Genomic DNA, 22,595 nt, shown 5'->3' with positions numbered 1-22,595 from the left:
GAGGTGATCGAATGGAGAAGTTTATATTAAACTGATCACAACCCGTCCAATGGTCCAGAATCAATTCTCTGGGTTCAGACTGATCACTTTTTTCCTTTCCACAGACTCTGCAGCTAAGCCCAGGCTCCAGCACTGACTCCCCATCAATTCCACATCCCAGTAATGTCTCCCTGATGTGAATCCCTCTACTCCCAGTACACAGAGACTCTGTAAACCTCTTCACAGTGTCAGGGTGACTCCTCTGGGTCCAGAGCCATTGTACACTCCTCAGATCCTCAAACAACTCAAGCCAAGGATTTGCTGTTTCCACGTCCAGGGTCACAGAAACTGGGGGATTAAACAAATATTTAAACTCACTGGTTGGGGGGAAGGGACTTGCTGGGGATCAGGGACAGGGACCTGCTGGGGATTGCGGGGAGTGGGAGTGGACTCATTGGAGATCGAGGGCGGAGGCTTGATGGGAATTGGGAGCAAGGACTGCTGGGGGTTGGGGGGGTGGAGTCTCATAGGGGAGAGGAGAGACTCGCTAGGGATCAGGGACAGGAACTTGCTAGGGATAGAAGAGACACGCTGGGGATTGGGGGAGGGAGAGTGACTCAAGATTTTCACTGAACTCTGAAAGTAGCTGGATTTCTACTGCCTGAGTTTCCTATTTAATCCACTGTGAATTGTTGGAGGTTTCCACTCCCACTGTTTGGGCACAGGAAGAAGCAGTATTCTTTCCAAGTTCACGGCTTCTGAATGATTCCTTGGGCAGAATTTTACCAATTAGGCGGATGGCCCAATATCTAAGGGAGAAATGCATTTCGCCGGAAAAATTGAATTTTGTGATGAAGCAACACAGGGGATTGAGGAATAGAATGTGGTGGATGTTGTCTATTTGGATTTTAAGAGACCTTTCGCTAAAAACCATGTAAAAGGCTGGTTAACAAAATTGAGGCTCAGGAAATAGGAGGGTCTGTATCCAGTTGTATAAAAAATTGGCTTAAGGGCAGAAAACAGTGAATCGTGTTTAAATGGTTATTTTTCAGATTGAAGGATGTTAGACAGTGGTGTTCCCCAAGGATCAGTACTAGGAACACTGCTTTTCTATTGTATAGAAATGACTTGGACCTTGGAATACAGAATAGAATTTCAAAATTTGATACTGATACCAAACTGGGAGGAGGGGCAAACAGTCAGGATGATGCAAATCGCTGAGACAGGATATAGAGTAGAACAGTTGGCAGGCAAGTGGCAGATGGAATTTAATAGAGGGAAGTGTGAGGTGATGCATTTTAGCAGAAGGGATAGGGAGGGGCAAAATAAACCGATTCTAAGGAGTGTAAGGAACAGTTAGAGCTGGGGGTGCACGTGCATTAATCTTTCAATGTGGCAGGACATATTGAGAGAATGGTTAGCAAAGCATATGGGATCTTGAGCTCCTCAAACAGAGGTATTGAATATAAAAGCAGGGAAGTGCTGATGAACCTTTAGAAAGTTCTGGTTAGGCACAAACTATTGTAGATGTGCTGTACTTCAATTTCCAGAAGGCATTTGACAAGATGCGACATAAAACGTTACTACGCAAAATAAGAGCTCAAGGTGTAGGGAGTAAAATATGAACATGGATAGAGGATTACTTATCTAATAGGAAACTGAGAATAGGTATAACTAGGTCATTTTTGGTTGGCAGGATGTAATGAATGAGGTGCCACAGGGATCCATGCTGGGGCCTCAATTATTCATAATGGTTGCTAAATTTGCTGACGATACAAAGAAGGGTAGGAAAGTAAGTTGTGAAGAGGACATATGGAGTCTGCAAAGGGATATATTGAGTGAGTGGGCAAAAATTTGGCAGATGGAATATAATGTGTGAAAATGTGAACTTGTTTACTTTGACAGGAAGGATACAAAGACAACATATTGTTTAAATGGTGAGAGATTGCAGAACTATAAGTCATGGCCATATATCAGCAGCTGCCTCACTCATGTGTGATTTTGGTGACCGAGGTGTGTGAAACACAATGTGCACACGTCAGACCCGGTAGGAGCAGGTCTGAACTTTGTAGATTTCTTCAAATAGCCAGGGTATTCTATTGAAGTGGTGCAGAAAGCCCTTTGGAAGTTGCTTTACAGTTGTAATAACTGCCCCAGAAGTGGCAAATCCTCTGAGAATCAACTGTCTGGCTTTAACCCAACAGAGCAGGAGATTGGAGCTGCTGCATTTGGCAAGGTAATATTTGCCCCTATTGACTCAGGCACCCAAGTGCAAAGAAGAACTTTGTGCTTGAGAAGGCTGCATTGCGCTTTGTGGGAAGGAAGATGCAAGATAGGCATGACACCCTCGCATATAGAAGCCAGTCATCATGACGAGACCAGAGGGAGGGCCCAAGGTCAACAAGTACAGGCAGTGCCATGCACAGTAGCGAGGAGGAGGAGAGGGAGGACAACTGGGTATTACCTGTGGGAAGGGTATACAGACCTCAGACATCACACCTCAATATGATGTATAGCTAGTGCCGAAGGCGACTGAGGATAAGCTGTGAAGTGGTCACCGATTTATACTGCATGGTCCAGAATCAACTGGACCCACACTCTGTTGACCCCCATGCCCTGCCAGCGGCTGTGAAGGCAATTGTCGATCTCAATTTCTATGCCACGTGCTCTTTCCAGGGCTCAGAGGAGACTTGTCTGGTATATCCCAGTCAGCAGCACACAGCTGCATTAAAACAGTGACCAGTACCCTATTTGCTTGTGTGGGATCACATTAGTTTTCCTGTGGATTTTGTATCTCAGATACAGGGAATCAAGATTTTTCACCAATTAGCACACTTCCCTCCGGTGCAGGATGCCTCATGTTGCCATAAAGGCTCTGACTCAGCATATCAACTGAAAGTTTTTCCACTCACTCAATGTCCAGGTAGTTTGTGACCTCAACAAGGTCTTCCTGAAGTATGTGCAAGGTTCCCTGGCAGCTGCTATGGCTCCTTCATTCTGAGCAGTTCCCAACTCCCTCAGCTATTTTAGCCAACCTCGCAGATCCAATCTCCCTCCCTTTTTCCTTCCTAATCTTTTCTGGACACTTGGCATCCATGAATATTAAGCAACCGGTCCTCATTATTTTTAAGCCACTCTCCTGTTTCTGCTACTACATCATATTTCCACATAACTGTTTGAACTTGTAGCTCACCAACTTTATATACAGGCACACTGAACCTGTCTTTGCATTCCATGTATTACTGCTTGGCTTGCTCCTATCTAATTGGTACCTCTTCATTCCCTCGTACTTCTCCAAACTCTCACTCCTTTATGCACTTTATTCTTCTTTTCTACTTCACAGAATCAGAATTACAGAATTGTTACAGCGCAGAAGGAGGCCATTTGGCCCCATTGTGTTGGCACTGGCTCTCCAAAATCTCATTTTATTCCTGCAATACCATTCTGAACCAGGCAGTGGTGGTGTTGCGCTGTCTAATTTACTTTCATTCTCACATTCTAACTACCCACCAATGTCCCCAGTTATTAACCATGAGGGAGTTCTTACCTCTGTACTCGGAATACAGGTATTGATTTTTGAGTTCAGCTCTCCTGACAGACATCAACAATCCAAACTGGGAAATTTCACACTCCCAACCTGGGCTTTTTTTGAGCATTATACAGACCAGCAGTGTGGAATTTCCCAATAGGTACTCAGTGTGTGACAGGAACATGGAAGTGGAAAGTCCAAGCTCATGTTTATTTTCTCTCTTTTTTTTCTGATCTAATTCTCCTTCAGTTGTGAAGAAAGGTTCTGCGTGAATCGACTGATCAGCCGAGTGTTGCAGCATTTTCTGTTTTTGATATTGCCGCCAGTCCCAGGTATCCAGCAGCAGGTGGCGATACTGCGCTAGAAAACTTTACTGATCTTTGTACAGCTCAACATCACCATCTTCTGGCTGGAAAAGGCACAACAATGAACAGCAAGGGAACGTTAAACACTCTGGGAGGAATTTTCAATTTGATCACCGGACACAAAAGTGGCGTTGGAATCAAGTGTGGGTGCAGAGTGAGAAATGGAAACACAGAAGAAATCCCAGCTACAGACTGGGGAACAGGTGAAGAGATGGAGGATGGGACTGGGCGTTTGACTGACTGAAGCAGGGAGTAAATGAAGGAAGAAGACACAAGATATTTAATTTACATTTTATTTAATCCTCTGACACTGATATTTGTATTGGTTTTATTTACAGTCTGATTGGGATTTTACAATTTGGAAATTAAATGACACATTTAGTGACAACCTGTTGTCATTGTTGGTTTCTAACCCCCAAACCCTGACCTGTGAACCTAATCACGGGGTCAAGTCATTGTGACGTCAGGGATGATGCGACCTCCTGAGGTCCCGCCCCTTTTCCAGAACCGGAGCAGATTCTTAGAAACTGCTTTTCATCTCGAGTCCAGAAAAAAGGATAAAGTTTCTCAGTGAATTTATTCCCAGTGAAGCTGTGGAGATGGGACTTGGTGTCCGCGCTGTAAAATGAAACTGTCCCAGACTCATAACTGAGATAAACTCCCACCTTCCCGGGGATCTGACCGACAGGGAGACGGGATCCAGGAGAGGATTTTATATAAAATTCATCCCCAAACCGCTCAATGGTCCAGAATCCAGTCTCCGGGCTCAGACTGACCTCGTCCCTTTTCACAGACTCTGCGGCTACTCCCAGTCCCCAAGCCCAATTCCCCTCCACCTCCACCTCCCAGTAATGTCTCCCCGATGTGAATCCCTCTGATCCCAGGACACAAGACCAGAACCAGTCTGTAAACCTCTTCCCGGTGTCAGGGAGACTCGTCCGGGTCCGGGTCCGTCTCAAACTCTTCAGATCCTCAGACACCTCGAGCTCGGGACTCGCTGTTTCCACATCCAGGTTCACAGAGACTGCGAGAGAAAAGCAGAGAATTAGAGAGAGACTCACTGGGGATCGGGGGAGAGGCTCGCCGGTGGTGGGGGGGTGTTGGTCCCGGCTCAGGGGACTTTGAGGGTTGGTCTCTGCTTGGGGCGGGGGCACATAGATGTTCAGCCTCTGTTTGGGGGGCCCCAGGGAGGTTAGGGGGTTGGAGGGAGGGGGGGGGGGGGTGTAGCCTCTGCTTTGGGTGGGGGAGGGTGGTCGGACTCCAATCCTGGGGCTGGGATCGCCCCTGCTTAGTTGTTGACCTCTGCTCAGGTCTTGGGGGCAGGTGGGTCGGCCTGTGTTCGGGTGGACGTGGGGGGGTCGGCCACTGCTCGGGGAGGCCGCGGGGTGTGTGGGCCTCTGCTCAGGTGGTGTAGGGGGAATCAACCTCTGCTCGGGGCGGGGGGAGGTTGGACGGCTGCTACTCGGGTGGGACGCAGGAGGGTCGGCCTCTGCTTGGGTGGTGTAGGGGCATCAGCCTCTCCTCGGGGTGGGGGCGAGTGAGGCTCGGCCTCTGCTTGGAAGCTGCATGGCGGGGGGTGGTAGCGGCTGTTTGGCTTCTGCTCGAGGTGAAGGGTGTTCAGCTGTTTGCGGGGGAGTGGGGGTGTACAGCCTCTGCTCGTGGTGGGGGGAGTCGGCCGGGGTGCCAGTGGGGAGGGGGATGCGAGGGTTGCCCTGTGCCTGGGGTGGGGGGGCAGGGGAGGTGGGCGGGGGCATGTGGGGTTCGGCCTGCGCCCAGGGGGGGGGATGTGGGGGATCGGCCTCTGCTTGGGGGATTTGGGGTGTTGGCCTCTGCTCGGGGAATTGGGGGGATGGTCCTCTGCTCAGGGGTGGGGAGGGGGACGTCCTCTGTTTGGCGGTGGAAGGGATCAGCCACTGCTCGGGGAGGGGGTGGAGGGGGTCATCTAACTGCTCGGGGTGTGGGGGGGGGGGTGCAAATGATGGCCTCTGCTTAGGGGGGTGGGAATGTTGGTCTCTGCTCGGTGTGGAGGGGTGTGAATGGAGGAGGTGGTGTGTGGTGGGGGGCGGGGTGGCCCATGAGTGGCCCGGAGGATCGGCCTCTGACCAGGGGGCGGGGGAGGGGGGGAGCGGGAATGGAGGGGACAATCAGCCTCCGCTCGGCGGAAGTTGGGGGGTCAGCCTCTGATCATTTGGGCGCAGGAGGGATGGGCCTGTGCTCTGGGAGGGTCACTGGGAGTTCAGCCTCTGCTCAAGGGGGGATGCGGAGTGGTTGTCGGCATCTGATCAGGAGGAGGTCATACTGTGCCTCGGTGGTCGCAGCCTGGGAGTCTGCCTGTGCTCGTTGTGGCGGGGGCGGTGGGATTGGCCTCTGCTCAGCGGAGGGGGTGAGGGAGTCAGTTTGGGGTGGGTGCAGGATTGGTCGGCCTTTGCTGAGGGGGACGTACTGGGGTTTCAGCCGCTGCTCGGGGGGAGTGAATGGGGATCGGCCTGTTCTCGGTGAGGTGCTGGGGCTTCAGTCTCTGCTCGAGGCAGGGTACAGGATGGGGGCGGGGCCTCCCCAGGAATGGGGGTGTTGGCCTGTGCTTGGGGTTGGTGGGTATTTGGCTTTTGCTCCGAGGTGGGGGGCTGGGGGGTCAGCCTCTGGTCGGGGGGAGAGGGTCGGCCTCGGGGTGGGTGGGGTGGCGGGGGGGCTGGCCTCTGCTTTGGGTGGGGGAGGGTGGTCGGACTCCATTCATGGGGGTGGGCCGCGGTGGGTTCACCCCTGCTTAGGTGTTGACCTCTGCTCAGGTCTTGGGGGCCGGTGGGTCGGCCTGTGTTCGGATGGATGTGGGGGGGTCGGCCACTGCTTGGGGAGGCCGCGGGGTGTGTGGGCCTCTGCTCAGTTGGTATAGGGGGAAATCAGCCTCTGCTCAGGGCGGGGGGAGGTTGGATGGCTGCTGCTCGGGTGGGACGCAGGAGGGGTCGGCCTCTGCTTAGTGGGGTGGTACTGGGGCTTCAATCTCTACTCAGGGCAGGGGTGCGGTGTGGTGGTTCAGCCTCTGCTCAGGTAGTGTAGGGGCATCAGCCTCTGCTTGGGGTGGGGGCGAGGGAGGGTCAGCCTCTGCTGGGAGGGTGCATGGCGGGGGAGGTGGCGGCTGTTTGGCCTCTGCTCAGGGTGAGGACGCAGCGGGTACAGCCTCTGCTCGGAGGGTGCGGGGCATCAGAGGCAGGAGGTTCAGCTGTGGGGAGTACAGGGTCAGCCTCTACTAAGGATGGGCGCAAGAGGGGCTGGCCAGTGCTTAGTGGGTTGGTGCCGGGGGTCTGGCCCCTGCTCGGGAGGATTGCTGTGGGGGGTGCGGGTGCATGGAGATCAGCCCCTGCTCAGCAGGGGAGGGTTCAGCCTCTGCCTGGAGGGCCTGACAAGGCGCGGCTTCCACTGAGGGGGCAAGGGGGGTGTTTGGCCTCTGCTCGGGGGTGTTGGAGGGGTCAGCCTCTGCTCAGTGGGTGTGTGAGGGGCTGGCCGGTGCTTAGTGGCGTGGTGCCAGGGGTCTGGCCCCTGCTCGGGAGGATTGCTGTGGGGAGTTTGGGGGGGCAGTGGGGGGGGGTGGTGCATGGAGATCAGCCCCTGCTCCGCAGGGGAGGGTTCAGCCTCTGCCTGGAGGGCGCGACAAGGCGCGGCTTCCACTGAGGGGGCGAGGGGGGTGTTTGGCCTCTGCTCGGGAAGGTGGGGTCATGGTGGGTTCAGCATCTGCTGGGAGTGGTGGGTGTTCCGTCTCTGCTCAAGGGGGCGGAGGCGCAGGATTGTCAGCTTCCACTCGGGCCGCGCATGGGGATCGGCCTCTGCTAGGGGCAGGTGCGGGAGAGGCTCGTCACTGTTTCAGGGAGGGCCGACATCTGCCCAGGGGTGTGGAGTGGGGTCGGGGTCAGCTGCTGCTCTGGGTGGGCGCAGGTTGGACGGCCACTGGTCAGGTGGTACTGGGGTTTTGGCCTCTGCTTCAGGGAGGTGGGGGCACATTGGGTTCAGCCTCTGATCGGTCGGGAGGCTCGCGGTTTCAGTGTCTGCTCGAGGGGCTGGAAGGGTTGGTCTCTACTTGGGGCAGTGGGCGTGGTTCAGCCTCTGCCCAGGGGGCTTGGGCCACTGCTAAGGGTGGGGTTGGCGAGGGAGGGTCAGCCCCTGGTTAGGGGGCGCATGGCAGGGGTCAGCCTCTGCAAGGGGGTGCGGGTGTTAGGCCTTTGCTTGTGGGGGTCAGGGGTCGGCCTCTGCTCAGGGCGGGACACGGGTGTACAGCCTCTACTTGGAGGTGGCTTGGATTTGGCCTCTGCTCAGGGGCCGGACTCTGCTTGGGTTTGACTCGGGGCGGCTACTGGGGGTCACGGGTTTCGGTTTCTGCTTGGTGGGGGTGCAGGAGGGTCGGCCTTGTTCAGTTGCGGGAGGTAGTCGGGTCAGCTTCTGCTCGGGGGTGGGTGGAGGGGGTCGACCTTTCCTCGGGGAGGCCAGGCAGGATGGTCGCCTTTTACTTGGCGGTGTACAAGCTTGGTCAACCTCTGCTTGGTGTGGAGGGGGCTGGGGTGGGTGGGTGCGTGGGGCAGTGGAGGAAGTGGGAGGCGAGATTTATCCTCTTCCTATGCTTCAAAGTAGCCTAGCAACTGGTGGTAAGGTTGATTAAATATATAAAAATAAAATATATAATTGAATAAAATAATTAAATAGTTAATTACAACACATTAAGGATGTCAGGACAGGCGATGTGTCATAGCTGCAGCATGTGGGCTCTCTGGAAGCCAGTCAGACCCAGGCCAAACATGTCTGCAGTAATTATTTGAAGTTTGAGCAGCTTCAGCTCAGAGTTTATGAGCTGGAGGCTGAACTACAGACACTGCAGCACATCAGGGAAGGGGAAAGTTACCTGGATTCTTTATACCAGGTGGCAGTCACAGCTCTTAGGAAAGGGTCTTCTGATTTGGTCAGGGTCAGGAGAGTGTGACTGTGAGTGAGGCAGATAAGGGGACTCAAGAGGGCAGGAGCGCAGGAGAGTAAGTCTCTGCAATTGTCCAGTAGGTTTGAGGTTTTTTCAGCCTGTTTGGATGAGAGTAGGGGCTACAGGGCAGATGAGCTAACTGGCCATGGCACCATTATACAGGAAGCTATTCAAGTTGGGGGAGAAAAAAGGAATGTATTGGTAGTAAGGGATAGTATAGTCAGGAGATTGACACTTATCTGCAGCAAAGTGCATGAGTCCAGACAGCTGTGTTGCCTGCCCGGTGCCAGGGTTTGGGACATCTGCACAGGGCTGGAAAGGAACTTGCAGTGGGAGGGGGTGGACCCAGTCGTCATGGTCCATGTTGGTACCAACGACAGAGGCAGGACAAAGAAGGTGGTTCTACATAGTCAGTATGAGGAGCTTGACGCCAAATTAAGGAAAAGAACCTCAAAGGTCATAATCTCTGGATTATTACCTGATCCACATGTAAAGTGGCATTGGACACATCAGATTAGGGAAATGAATGTGTGGCTCAAAGACCTGTGTGGGAGGAGTGGGTTCCAGTTCGTCAGGCACTGGCACCAGTACTGGGGAAAGTGGGATCTACCGTTGGGATGGTCTACAACCGAACCAGTGTTCTTGCGAGCTACCTAACTAGGGAAGTAGAGAGGGTTTTAAACTAAATGGTGGGGCAAGGAATCAAATTTGGGAAGATGTGAGACAAAGAACAGAGACAAGACAAAAGAATATATTATTACAGAAATTAAAAACAGACCGTGACAGGAAGGGATAGAGAGTACAAATCTAGCAATAAATCAACAGATGAAACTAGAGATTATAAAAAGAATAAAAGGCTGAAACTAAAAGCTCTGTATCTGAATGCACATAGCATTCAAAAAATATGCAGATGAACAGAATGCGCATATAGAAATAAGTAATAACGATTTGATAACCATTACGGAGACATGGCTGCAGGAGGACATGGATTGGGACCTAAATATTGAAGGATACAGGATATTTAGGAAGGACAGGAAAATGTGGAGGGGTGGGTCTGTTAGTTAATGCTGGCATTAGCACAATAGAGAGGGATGACCCAAGTTCAGGAAACCAGGATACGAAAACGGTTTGGGTAGAGATAAGAAATGGTAAAGACAAGAAGTCACTTGTGGGATTGTGTACAAGCCCCCTACAGTAACCACGTGTTAGAGTTGATCATAAAGGAAGAAATAATTGGAGCTTGTCAGAAAGGCGATAAGCATGGGAGGTTTTAATCTACATATAGACTGGAAAACTCAAATGGGCAAAGATAGCTTAGATGGGGAGTACATTGAATGTTTTTGGGATAGTTTCTTAGAACAGCATGTTCTGGAGCCAACCAGAGATCAGGCTATACCAGACCTGGTATGATGCAATGCGATGGGAGTAATTAATGATCTCATAGTGAAGCTGCCTCTAGATAGCAGCAATCATAATATGATTAAATTTTACATTCAATTTGAAGGAGAGAGGTGTGGGTCTGAGACTAAGTTTTTTAAATTTAAATAAGGGCAATCCTGAGGGCATGGAAGTTGAGCTGGCTAAAGTGAATTGGCAAGTTAGGTTAAGGGATAGGTCAACAGAGATGCAGTAGCTAATATTTAAGGGGATATTTCAGAATGCACAGAACAGATACGTTCCAATGAGTAAGAAAAAGTCCAAGGGACGGACACACCATACGTGGTTAACTAGAAAGGCTAAAGATAGTATCAAATTTAAAAGCACATAATTTTGCAAAGGCAGGTGGCGAGTCAGGAGTTTAGACAGAATATAAGGCACAGCAAAGAATGACTAAAAGACTAATAAGGAGGGAAAAATTAGAGTATGAGAGAAAGCTAGTCAGAAATATAAAAAGATAGAAAGAGATTTTATAAACATTTAAAAAATAAACTAGTTAACAAAGTGAGAGTTGGTCCTACAGAAGGTGAGTCTGGAGAATTGATAATGAAAAGCAAGGAGATGGCAGATGAATTGAACAGGTATTTTGCATCCGTTTTCACGATAGAGGTTAGAATTAACATCCCAGAAGCAACTATAAACCAGGAGATGGAAGTGGGGGAGGAAATCAAGAAAATTACAGCCACCAGAGAAGTGACTGAGTAAATTGACGAGAGCCCGGGTCCTGATGGACTTCATCCTAGGGTCTTAAAATAAGTCCCTAGTGAGATAGTTGATGCGCTGGCTTTAATTTTCCAAAACTCCCTAGATTCGGGTAAGGTCCCATTAGATTGGAAGATAGCAAATGTAACTCCTTTATTCAAAAAGGGAGGGAGACAGAAAGTGGGAAACTACAGGCCAGATAGCTAAATATCTGTTATAAGGAAATAAAAACAAAAAACTGCGGATGCTGGAAATCCAAAACAAAAACAGAATTACCTGGAAAAACTCAGCAGGTCTGGCAGCATCGGCGGTGAAGAAAAGAGTTGACGTTTCGAGTCCTCATGACCCTTCAACAGAATTTGTCCTCAACTCATACACACTTGATACTTGAAACCCAATAAAATTTTTTAAATACCCACAAGTGTTCTGTAAGGGGTCTAAGACATCATCCTGTATATTTTTTATGCAATACATTTGGATATCCTCATGGCTATTTCTAAAACTTTAAAAGTTGGACAAAGACCTTTGAAATGGCTGAATATATGTCTGTCTGTGACCAAACAGGAGCTACCTGGCAGTATCGAAGAAACTTGTACTTCATTATTCCTGAAGAAACACAAACAATCCTGTCTGTGGGCTGCACGGACCAAATTCAAAGAGAGCTAAAGAAAGACCATCTGCATTTCATAACCAAGGTTGGCCAACTGGAGTCTATTCGTCTGCTAGGACAAACAGCCCCGCAACCTTCCTTTCAATTCGTAATGGTTGAGACGTTTAACCATCTCGGGGACCCAGACGGGAGATTCACATTTCTTTTCAAAGACAGTGTGAAGAGGTGGGAGTCATGTGACATGGACCTCTAGCTTGTAGAACCAGTAATATTGCCTTGTGGAATTGCAAAGTCAGTCTGCCATTTTACCATCAAACTAGTGGCATCACAGGCAAGGAGCTCTGCCCAGCTTGGACACCTGGTCCCATCTACACTGCTTCTGGAAATTCTGTACTATTGCCTACAAGCCTGATTCATCTCTGCAAGCCTATCTTATCATGTGAAGTCAAAACCACTGGAAAAGTGAATTAGCCAGCGTATGTTTTCAGCATACCAACCTCCGTAAGGAATACCTTATTGGACTTTGATTCTGAACTCTGGGGCTCAACCCTGACTCCTAATTCCCTCCCTTAGCCAAATTCAAGCTGGAAAAGAGGGAAAGGGAAGCACAGCAGAGGAAACAGGAGAGAGAAAGGCAGAGAGAAAGAAAGAGAGGGAGAATACTGGAAATGGAGCTAGCAGCTCAAAGGGAGGGAGACCAGACAGCTGGAAGCTCTGAGGGAAAACACTTCTCTACCCTGCAGCAACCCCTGTCCCCCTAACCCAGGACCACCCTCTGCAGCCCTCAAGTGTGCTAGATTCACTCCCAAAATGGAAGAGAGTGATGTGGAGTCATTTTTTGCCACTTTTGAGAAAGTAGCAGGACAGCTAAAATGGCCATCAGATATCTGAACATTTTTAATTCAAGGGCAGCTGTCAGGGGGAGCCCATAAGGTCTACTCCATGCTGACTCCTGATGTGTCCATGAATTATGAGAAAACCAAAGCTGCCGTCCTACGTGCCTCTTGAGTTAGTCCTGGAGGCATATCACCAGCAATTCTGGAATACTCGTAAGAAGCCCACGCAAACCTACATCGAGTTCGAACAGCTGAAGCAAATTGCACCCATCCAATGGGTAAGACCCCCAAGAATCCCATGCACCGATGAGGGGTTGCGTGAGTTCAAAATGTTGGAGGAGTTCAAAAGTTGCTTACGCTCCAACTTGCCGATGCACTTAAAGGAGCAGAGAATCCTCACAGTCAAGAGGGCAGCTGTCACAGCAGGCAGCTATGATCTCATTCATAGGCCTGGAAACTCAGGCAGGCCCTTTCCAAACAATGCCCATGATTACTAGAAAGATAAGCAGGGCGATCTTGATAAGAAAGGCCTCACACCCAGAAAGAAAACACAAAGGAGGGAAAAAAACAAAAACTGCGGATGCTGGACATCCAAAACAAAAACAGAATTATCTGGAAAAACTCAGCAGGTCTGGCAGCACCGGCGGAGAAGAAAAGAGTTGACGTTTCGAGTCAGCCTTCCTGCAGCCTGAAAGAAGAGACCCAGAGGCCAGTGTGTTCTCATTGCAATAAAACAGGCCATTCCAGACCTGAGTGCTGGAGATTACGAAGGAAGTCTATAGATCTAATAGGGCTCCATATGATTAATCCCCCAAAGAATGCTCCAGTGGGTAGTGCAGCAGAGCAGGCACAGACTCTCACTACAGAAATTCACCCTTTGGAGGGCATGACACTATGTGTGTCTGAGTTTGGACAAACTCCTAGATTTTGTCCTTTCATTGTCCACATACCCATCCCAGGAAATGAATAAGTCTGTTGTGCTGATGCTTCAGGACAAAGATGCCACTGAGTCCATAAGGCTGGAGGGAAGCATAAACCTACCACACCGCCTCCCCTCCCCCCAGAGTCATCCCTGAAGGCCTAAACCTTGATCAGTGGAGTGGAAGGGGGATCTGTGTTTGCACCCTTCCATAAGGTCCACCTACTGTGTGACCTCGTTTCAAGCCCTGTTACGGTAGGAATTGTCCCTGAACAACCAGTATTAGCTATTGATTTCCTCCTTGGGGACGATTTGGCTGGCAGGCAGGTGCTAGCCAGCAAAAGAGGCCAACACCAGCCAGCAGAAATCTGCACGAGAACAGAAAGCCGGCGAATGTTCAGAGGCCCAAAAGTTGCAGTAGCACTCATAAACATTGAGCGAGGATTGCTCGAATGTAGCAAGGCTAACACCAGGCCAGTTAAAGGAGGAAACAGCTCCACAGGATATTCACGAATTAAACAGACCAGAGAAGTGCAAAGTGATTAACTTTTGGGGGGAAAATATAGAGAGACAGTATACAATAAATTGTATGGTTTTGAAAAATAGAGGTGAACAGAGACCTTGGTGTCACATACATTAATTCTTAAAGGTGGCAGGGCAAGTTAATAAGGTTGTTAACTGGGTTACTTGGGTTTATAAATTGAGACATAAAATATAAAAGCAAAGGGATCATGCTAAAATTTTAAAACAGCTCGGCCGGAGTTTGTGGATAATATTGGGCAATATGTTTCATATGTTGGTCACGTGGCCTCTCTTGCCTGACTCTGGTCTGAGTCAGGTAGTTACTTCAAACTGCTTTATTAACACTATATGCAAGATAGGTTACAGAGTAGGTACATCCTTCTTGAGCACAGACCGTTCCATCTGCTCTACCGAGTGTCTAATACATGACTACTGATATAATTGTTACATCACTAACTCATTATTATAACTATTAACCCATTATATTACACTTCCAAGTATACCAACTTCTTTAATAATAATGTTAATCCATTTCTTAAACTATTTACATTACATTTCTGTAACTTCCTTTTACTGTGACAGATTTTGCCAAACCCCTAGCCCACCAAGTCACTGTTATGAGGGATTGAATCTCCCACAGTGTCCTCAGATCACTGGGAAGATGTCCTGGAAATATGTAGGTGCTCCTCTGCTCCCTGGAAGGCTTCATCATCAGCAAAATGGGACAGCAGCTTTCCAAGACTACTGGCAATTGGGTTGTGATTTTTACGACAGCTGAACTGTAAACTCTGTGGAACGTTTTTCAAGAAAGAAGAGAGAAGACTGAAGGACATCAAGACTTGAACTTGCCTGAACTAGAAAAGGATGGATTTGTATTCGCTCAGGAATATTCTGCTCCTCATAACACACTTGAGAAAGACCTGAGAGGATGAAGCATCTCCAACTCCAGTGAAGAATTTCACAGCTGTATCATTTACTGCTGCATTGATGATAACAAAGGCATTGAAGATCTGCAATTCAAAAGAATCTGGATCACAGAATCACACAGTGCAGAAGAGGCCCTTCGGCCCATTGAGTCTGCACCAACATGTGAGAAACACCTGACCTACCTACCTAACCCCATTTATCAGCACTTGGCCTATAACCTTGAATGTTATGATGTACCAAGTGCTCATCCAGGTTCTTTTTAAAGGATGTGAGGCAACCCGCCTCCACCGCCCTCCCAGGCAACGCATTCCAGACCATCACCACCCTCTGGATAAAAAAGTTTTTCCTCACATCCCCCCTGAACTTTCTGCCCCTCACCTTGAGCTTATGTTCCCTTGTGACTGACCCTTCAACTAAGGGGAACAGGTGCTCCCTATCCACCCTGTCCATGCTCCTCATAATCTTGTACACCTCGATCAGGTCGCCCCTCATTCTTCTCTGCTCCAACGAAAACGACCCAAGTCTATCCAACCTCTCTTCATAACTTAAATGTTTCATCCCAGGCAACATCCAGTGAATCTCCACTGCACCCCTTCCAGTGCGATCACATCCTTCCTATAATGTAGCAACCAGAAATGCACACAGTACTCCAGCTGCGTCCTCACCAAGGTTCTATACAACTCCAACATGACCTCCCTACTTTTGTAATCTATCCCTCGATTGATAAAGGCAAGTGTCCCATATGCCTTTTTCACCACCCCACTAACATGCCCCTCTGCCTTCAGAGATCTAGGGACACTTACACATCAAGGTCCCTTTGTTCCTCAGAACTTCCTAGTGTCATGCTGTTCATTGAATACTTCCTTGTCAAATTACTCCTTCCAAAGTGTATCACCTCACACTTTTCAGAGTTAAATTCCATCTGCCACTTATCTGCCCATTTGACCATCCCGTCTATATCTTCCTGTAGCCCAAGACACTCAACCTCACTGTTAACCACCCAGCCAATCTTTGTATCATCCGCAAACTTACTAATCCTATCCCCGACATAGTCATCTATGTTGTTTATATAAATGACAAATAATAGGGGACCCAGCACAGATCCCTGTGGTGCGCCACTGAACACTGGCTTCCAATCACTAAAGCAGCCTTCTGTCATCACCCTCTGTCTCGTACACTAAGCCAATTTTGAATCCACTTTATCAAATTACACTGTATCCCATGTGCATTTGCCTTCTTTATAAGTCTCCCATGTGGGACCTTGTCAAAGGCTTTGCTAAAATCCACAGAAACTACATCAACTGCACTACCCTCATCTACACACCTGGTCACTTCCTCAAAAAATTCAATCAAATTAGTTAGGCATGACCTCCCTCTGACAAAGCCATGCTGATTATACCTGATCAAACCTTGCCTCTCCAAGTGGAGATAGATACTCTCCTTCAGAATTTTCTCCCATAGTTTCCCTACCACTGATGTGAGACTCACTGGTCTGTAGTTCCCTGGCTTATCTCTACACCCCTTCTTAAATAGCGGAACCACATTAGCTGTTCACCAGTCCTCTGGCACCTCCCCTGTGGCCAGAAAGGAATTGGATGATGAAAAGAACGACAAAACTCCCATAGACGTTGCAGGGAATGAAGAAGATATGTTACCAAAGACATTTCGGAAATGACATTCACTTTGTGTAGGTAGTGGTGACATTACCACACTTTCCTCAGTGTGAGGATGTTTCACCGTGTGTAATGGGACGATTGTGTCCGGATAAGAAGATAAGGTAATACCATTTTCAGCAATGGAATAAATCTTTATAGCAACATCAAGATGAAATTCTTGTACAGGACCCTGAGGTTGCAGAAGCTCTGAAGATTTGGTCTTGGCTTCTGTGCTGAAGGACAGCTTTATTGGGGAGAAGATTTTCAGATGAAACTGAAGTGTGTGCATCAACTTACTTTCAGCCAAGCTAATAGGCTGTACCAACACTCTGGCATTGTGACCCTCTATACAATTAAGTGTTTTGTTCTCCCTGAACAACTCTGCATGGTCAACCAGCGATATACAATGCCATCTCATTGGTGGGTTCAGTGAGACAAAGATACGAATTCTGCTTTTTGACAGCCGACTCATTAAAAAAAAGGCACTTCATATGCTTTGGCAGTAGCGTACCAATCCCTGGGACCTCATCTTCCAACGGATAATTCGGTGCTACAATAGCTCCCTTCTCATTAACTTCTTCAGGGAAGAGCCAACCAAGGTCCTGAAGGTCTATTTGCAGATGGCCAATGTCTGCCACAGTGCCTTCTGTATCTGCGTCTGCCAGCCAAGCTTCAAAAAGAACTGAGAGATCCACAATCTCAATCTCTGCCCAGGGTTTAGTGGATAGTGTCTCTGTGATGGAGAGTGAACCACTGTTCAATGGATAAACCTCACTAGCTGCTGAAGAATGAAAATCTACTGGTTCTACACATTGCTTTGGAAAATCTCCATGAAATGCATCCAGTTGTTCTGCTGTAGGTTGCCATCAGCTTTTTCCAGAATGCCCAGTTGTTTACAGATATCGCCACTCATTAAATATATACATTGATTGTAGACAACATAGAGGATCTCAACAATCCGTCACCTCTTGTAGCAAAGATTAGCTGACCTTTAATTTGAAGATTTGTGCCCTACCTGGACTTTGCAATTTAATATCTGCTGGATAGAGGGGTATTGTTTGGAGCCAGTCCAGATGATCAGCTAGCATTGTAACCCCAGCTCCTGTGTCAATTTTAAAGTCAGTGTTAAAGCCTTTAACCTTGACTGTAATAGTCTTGATCATGACCATTTACTTCTCCTAGGAACTCTATAATTTTGTGTCTGTCATTGTTTCTAATATCTTGGATAGCTTGTATTTCATAAATATTCTCCTATCGTCTTCCTCTATTAAAGCTGTTAGACTTACAGAAGTGCTTGAAGTGTCCTGTCTTCCCGCACTGGCAACACTTTGCTCCCCCTGCTGGTAAATCCTGGCATCTGTGCTGCTGCTTTGCATCGCACGTAAGCACCTTAAGATAGCTACTGTAGGGTTTCCCACCCTTTTGCCCATTTTGGCAGGCTTTTGAGTGGGGCTGTCGCCCCGGGCCTACCCAGCTAATGGGGTCATCTAGATCCTTGGTGTTATGAGGGATTATTGCCCAATTTAGCTCTCTGAGTTTGGCCTGCCGAACCACTTGATCAAGAGTGAGGTTGTCTTTCGTCTATAAAAAAAATCCAAGAGCTTTTCATCGCTGACTCCAATGATAATGTGGTCGCAAATAAGTTCATCATTCAATATACCAGACCTGCAAGAACTGGCTAGGTGTTATAGGTCGGTAAGAAACAATTTGACAGATTCCCTTGGTCTTTGGGATCGTTGATTAAATTGCGCTCGCTCAAGTTTCTTTTCAGACTAAAATATGTTTCAAGGGCTTGGAGGACAGTCTCGAAGTTTGCAGAGGTCTCTTCCACCCCTGCCTCAAGAGGACATGGTCGACAACAGGTCCGACAGCGTAAAGGCATGAACAAACCTGGTGCTTCTGCTATTTAACATGCAAGCTCAATGCTGCTTGATACCTGAGAAAGTGTTTATTCCATAACTCCCAATATTAGCCTCTCCATAGGCCCTCAAGACTTTTGAATGGGTGGGTTAGGGGCAGTGACTGCTCGTCTGGTGCTGACATCAATACCACTTTTCAGTGTGCCTCCCTCGAAGTTTTCAGGTTCTTGCTTGTAAGCAGTTTTCTTCCACTTTATTGCAATGGGTATTCTATCCAACCCTTCAACAGATTTGGTGTCACTACCGCTGCTAGCATGTCTTATATGTTGATTGTGTGGCCTAGCTTAACTTGAGTAACTCTGGCATGACTCAGGTAGTTACTTCAAACTACTTTACAACTATATCCAAGATAGGCTACAGAGTAGGTACAAAAACAGAAAATGCTGGAGAAACTCAGCTGGTCTAACAGCATCTATGGGGAGATAAAAACGGAGTTAACATTTCAAGTCCTTATGACTCTCCTTCAGAGCTCTGAAGAAGGGTCATAAGGATTCGAAATGTTAATTCAGCTTTTTTTCTCTCCACAGATGTTGTTAGACCTGCTGAGTTTCTCTACCATTTTCTGTTTTTGTTTCAGATTTCCAGCATCCGCAGTATTCTGCTTTTACAGAGTAGAGACATCCTTCTTGAGCACAGACTATTCCAATGCTCTCCCAAGCATCTAGCATGACTACAGATGTCACATTACATCATGATACACATCACTAACTCATTATCATAACTGTTAACCCATTATACTGCACAATACACTTCAGGACTGATGTAAAAACCTGAGAAAAGGTGCAGAGGTGGTTTATTGGGAAGTTGCCAGGTATGAGGCACATCAGTAATGACAAGTTGGAGAAGATAGGATTGTTCTTGAAACAGAGAAGGTTAAGATATGCCCTAGAGGTTTTCAAGATGCTGAGGGATTTTGAAAGAGTTGATAAACAAAAACTAGTCCCTCTGGCAAGAGCATTTAACCCAGGTTTGTGCAACATTTTCGCTTGGCTGGTGTGGGGCGGGGGAGGTGGGAGGGGGCAACATTTCCATTTTTTTCTCACTCAAGGGGCCAATGAGCAAATTTTGGAGAAAAAAGGTGTGGCACCACATTAAACTGAATTTCCAAAAAAATTGAGGTGTTACAAAAATAAACAGTTGTTGAGCAAAAATAAAGCAATGTCATAGAATAAATTAAGTTAAAAAAAAAGTTATTAATAAAAATGATCAGAGTGTGCGAGGGTCAGTATGTGTGTGTGTCCGGCTCACTCCCAGTCTCAGGGTGCTCGCTCACTTACCCTCACCCACTGTGAGTGGGTGTGAGTGTGTGTGAGTGTGTGTTGGTGAGGGTAAGTGAGAAACCTACGACTCGAAGTAAGGCAGACACTCATTCACTCTCTCACACCCACACATAACCCCACACACACACACTTCAATGCACATGCGCACACTCACTCTCTCACTCCCACACACATTCACAGTTACTCCCATTCCTACGTACACAATCACTCACTCCTACACACTCACTCACTCACACACAAACATGCACTCACTCACTCTCTCACTCCCACACGCACAAACGCACTCACACTCTCACACTCACAAACATGCACACACTCACTCTCTCACTCCAAAACACATGAACTCTCTCTCTCACTCCCAACAACATCCCCTCCCCACACACACATTCATTCCCACAAACTCACTCTCTCACTCCCATACACACACAGCTTCACACACACACACACACTCAATCTCTCACTCTCAGACACATGCATCCACTCTCACAATGGTGCACACACACACCTACTCACTCTCTTTCACTCCCGCACATGCATGCACACACACTCACTTTGTCACTCCCAAACATATACTGTCTCACTCGCACATACTCACTCTCTCACTCCCCACACGCGCACACAGCCACTCTCACTCGCACACATGCACACTGTCACTCTCTCACTCCTGTGCGTGTACACACAGTTACTCTCTCACTCGCGCACACACGCACACATTCTCTCACTCGCGCACGCACATGCACACAGTCACTCTCTCACTTAGGTGCTCGCACACACACACACACACACAAACTCAATCTCCCACAAGTGCCAGCTAGCCTGTTCCCCACCACCCCCCCTTTTGTGTTCTCCACCCCAGGCCCCAGCATCCTGTCCGTTCCCTGGGCCCTGGCTCCATGCCCCGAAAGAAAACCTCTTTCTCCATGACAAACTCACCACCATTGGTGTTCACTGTTCCACCAATTGCAGAGCCTATCAGCAGCAAACACAGGAGAGGAACAGCCTGTGATTGGAGGAGCAGGTCCTTGCAGGATCTTCCACTTACCTTACCTGTCTAAACAGCATTTTGAAAACGGGCTCTGGGGGGCCGCACAAAATCTGGAATTAAAAGTCTGATGAACACGAAACCATTGTTGATTGTTGTAAAAATCCATCTGGTTCACTAACGTCCTTAAGGGAAGGAAATCTGCCGTCCTTACCCGGCCTGGCCTACATGTGATTCCAGACTCACAGCAATATGGTTGACTCTTAAAATGTCCTCTGAACAAGGGCAATTAGGGATGAACAATAAATGCTGGTCTAGCCAGTGATGCCCGCATCCTATGAAGGAATAAGTGAAATTTTAAAATGTGTTCTGGGGCCACAATCCGGTCCGTAGCTTGCCAGTTGGACAAGCTTAGTCTAACCTCTCCCTTGACATTCAACAGCACACTAATTCTGAAGCCTCCACCATCAACATCCTGGGGGTTGCCACTGACCATAGACTTACTGGAATAGCCACATAAATACAGTTATAACAGCATGTCAGAGATTGGGTATTCTACAGCAAGTAACTCACCTCCTGACTTCCCAAAGTATTTAGATTACCTACAAGGCACAAGCCAGGAGTATAATGGAATACTGTCTATTCCTGAATGAATGGCCTAGCCAGTGAAATCCATATCTCGCAAATCAGTTTCAAAAATTACCACACTAGAAAATAAATTACAAACCATCATGTTACTCCCTTCTTCAAGATTTTCTAAATCCACCTCAGCAAAAATAACCCATTTAAGCACTTCAGGTTTTTCCTCACATTTACAAATAATGGAACATTAGGTATAGCAGCTCAAGAAGATCAATACCATCTTGGGCAAAACAGCCCAGCTGATTAGCACTCCATCCACCACTTTAAACAATCTCTCTATCACCGGTAAACAATGTAAGCAGTAGCATACCAAACAGAAGATGCACTACAGCAATTATAAAGGTTCCTTCGACAGCATTTTCAAAACCTGTGACCCTCTATCACATAGAAGGACAAGGCAGCAGGTGTATGGAAACGCCAACTTCTCCAAGTTACACGCAATCCTGAGTTGGTAATATATCACTATCCCTTCATTGTAGCTGGGTCAAAATCCTGGAACTCCCTTCCTAACAGCACTTTGGGTGTACCTACATCACATGGACTGGAGCAGTGGAATGTGGGTCATCATTACCTTCTCAAAGGCAGTTAAGGATGGGTAATAAATGCTGGACTTCCCAGTGACAATTGTATTGTGCAAGTGAATTAAAAAAAAACACAACTGGAAAATAAATTATTTAACCTCATGTCACTTCCCTCTTCAAACATTTACTAAATCCACCACAGCAAAAACAACTCTCTTATGTTATTCCAGGATTTTTCCTCTAATTCTACAGCTTTTTTTTATTCATTCATGGGATGTGGGCATCTCTGGCTAAGACAGCATTTTATTACCAATCCCTAATTGCCCATGTTCAGAAGGTATTTAAGAGTCAACCACATTGCTGTGGCACTCACATGTAGGCTGGACAGGTAAGGACTGCAGATTTCCTTCTCTAAAAGACATTAGTGAACCAGGTGGGTTTTTATGACAATTAGCAATGGTTTCATGATCATCATTAGACATTTAACTCCAGATTTTTGTTGAATTCAAATTGCACCACCTGCCATGGTGAGATTCAATACCACTATGCCACAGAATATAGGCTAAAGCAGCCGCTTCAGTCAGAATAAGATCATGTTAGGTCAGGAGTGCTACTGTCCTCCCACTGTAACTAATACGTTTTACATGTCATGTGGCGGTGGTGGGGGTCGGGGGGGTGGGGAGTTGGGGGGCGGGGGGGTGGGGATGTGTTTTCACAGAAAAGCAAACTGAAATACTGAATCTGATCCCAAAATACCATATCAAAATCCTGAAATCCAATGTAATAGAAAGGAATTTTGCTTAGTTGATTGTA

General features: G+C 47.7%; 1 protein-coding gene across 1 annotated transcript in view; it reads right to left on the bottom strand.

The window, feature by feature from the left end:
• Positions 1-4,293: 4,293 nt before the first annotated feature.
• LOC121291309 (butyrophilin subfamily 3 member A3-like) overlaps positions 4,294-22,595 on the bottom strand; it is a 117,407-nt gene continuing 99,105 nt past the window's right edge. Inside the window, exon 12 of the mRNA XM_041212381.1 lies at positions 4,294-4,897. Within this exon, the coding sequence (XP_041068315.1) occupies positions 4,326-4,897 (572 nt within the window). The 3' untranslated portion in view covers positions 4,294-4,325. The remainder of the gene's footprint in view (positions 4,898-22,595) is intronic.

Source organism: Carcharodon carcharias, chromosome 19 (assembly GCF_017639515.1).
Source record: "Carcharodon carcharias isolate sCarCar2 chromosome 19, sCarCar2.pri, whole genome shotgun sequence".
Taxonomy (NCBI): domain Eukaryota; kingdom Metazoa; phylum Chordata; class Chondrichthyes; order Lamniformes; family Lamnidae; genus Carcharodon; species Carcharodon carcharias.
The sequence above is the reverse complement of the archived record's forward strand: the minus strand, read 5'-3'. Positions and strand labels throughout refer to the sequence as shown.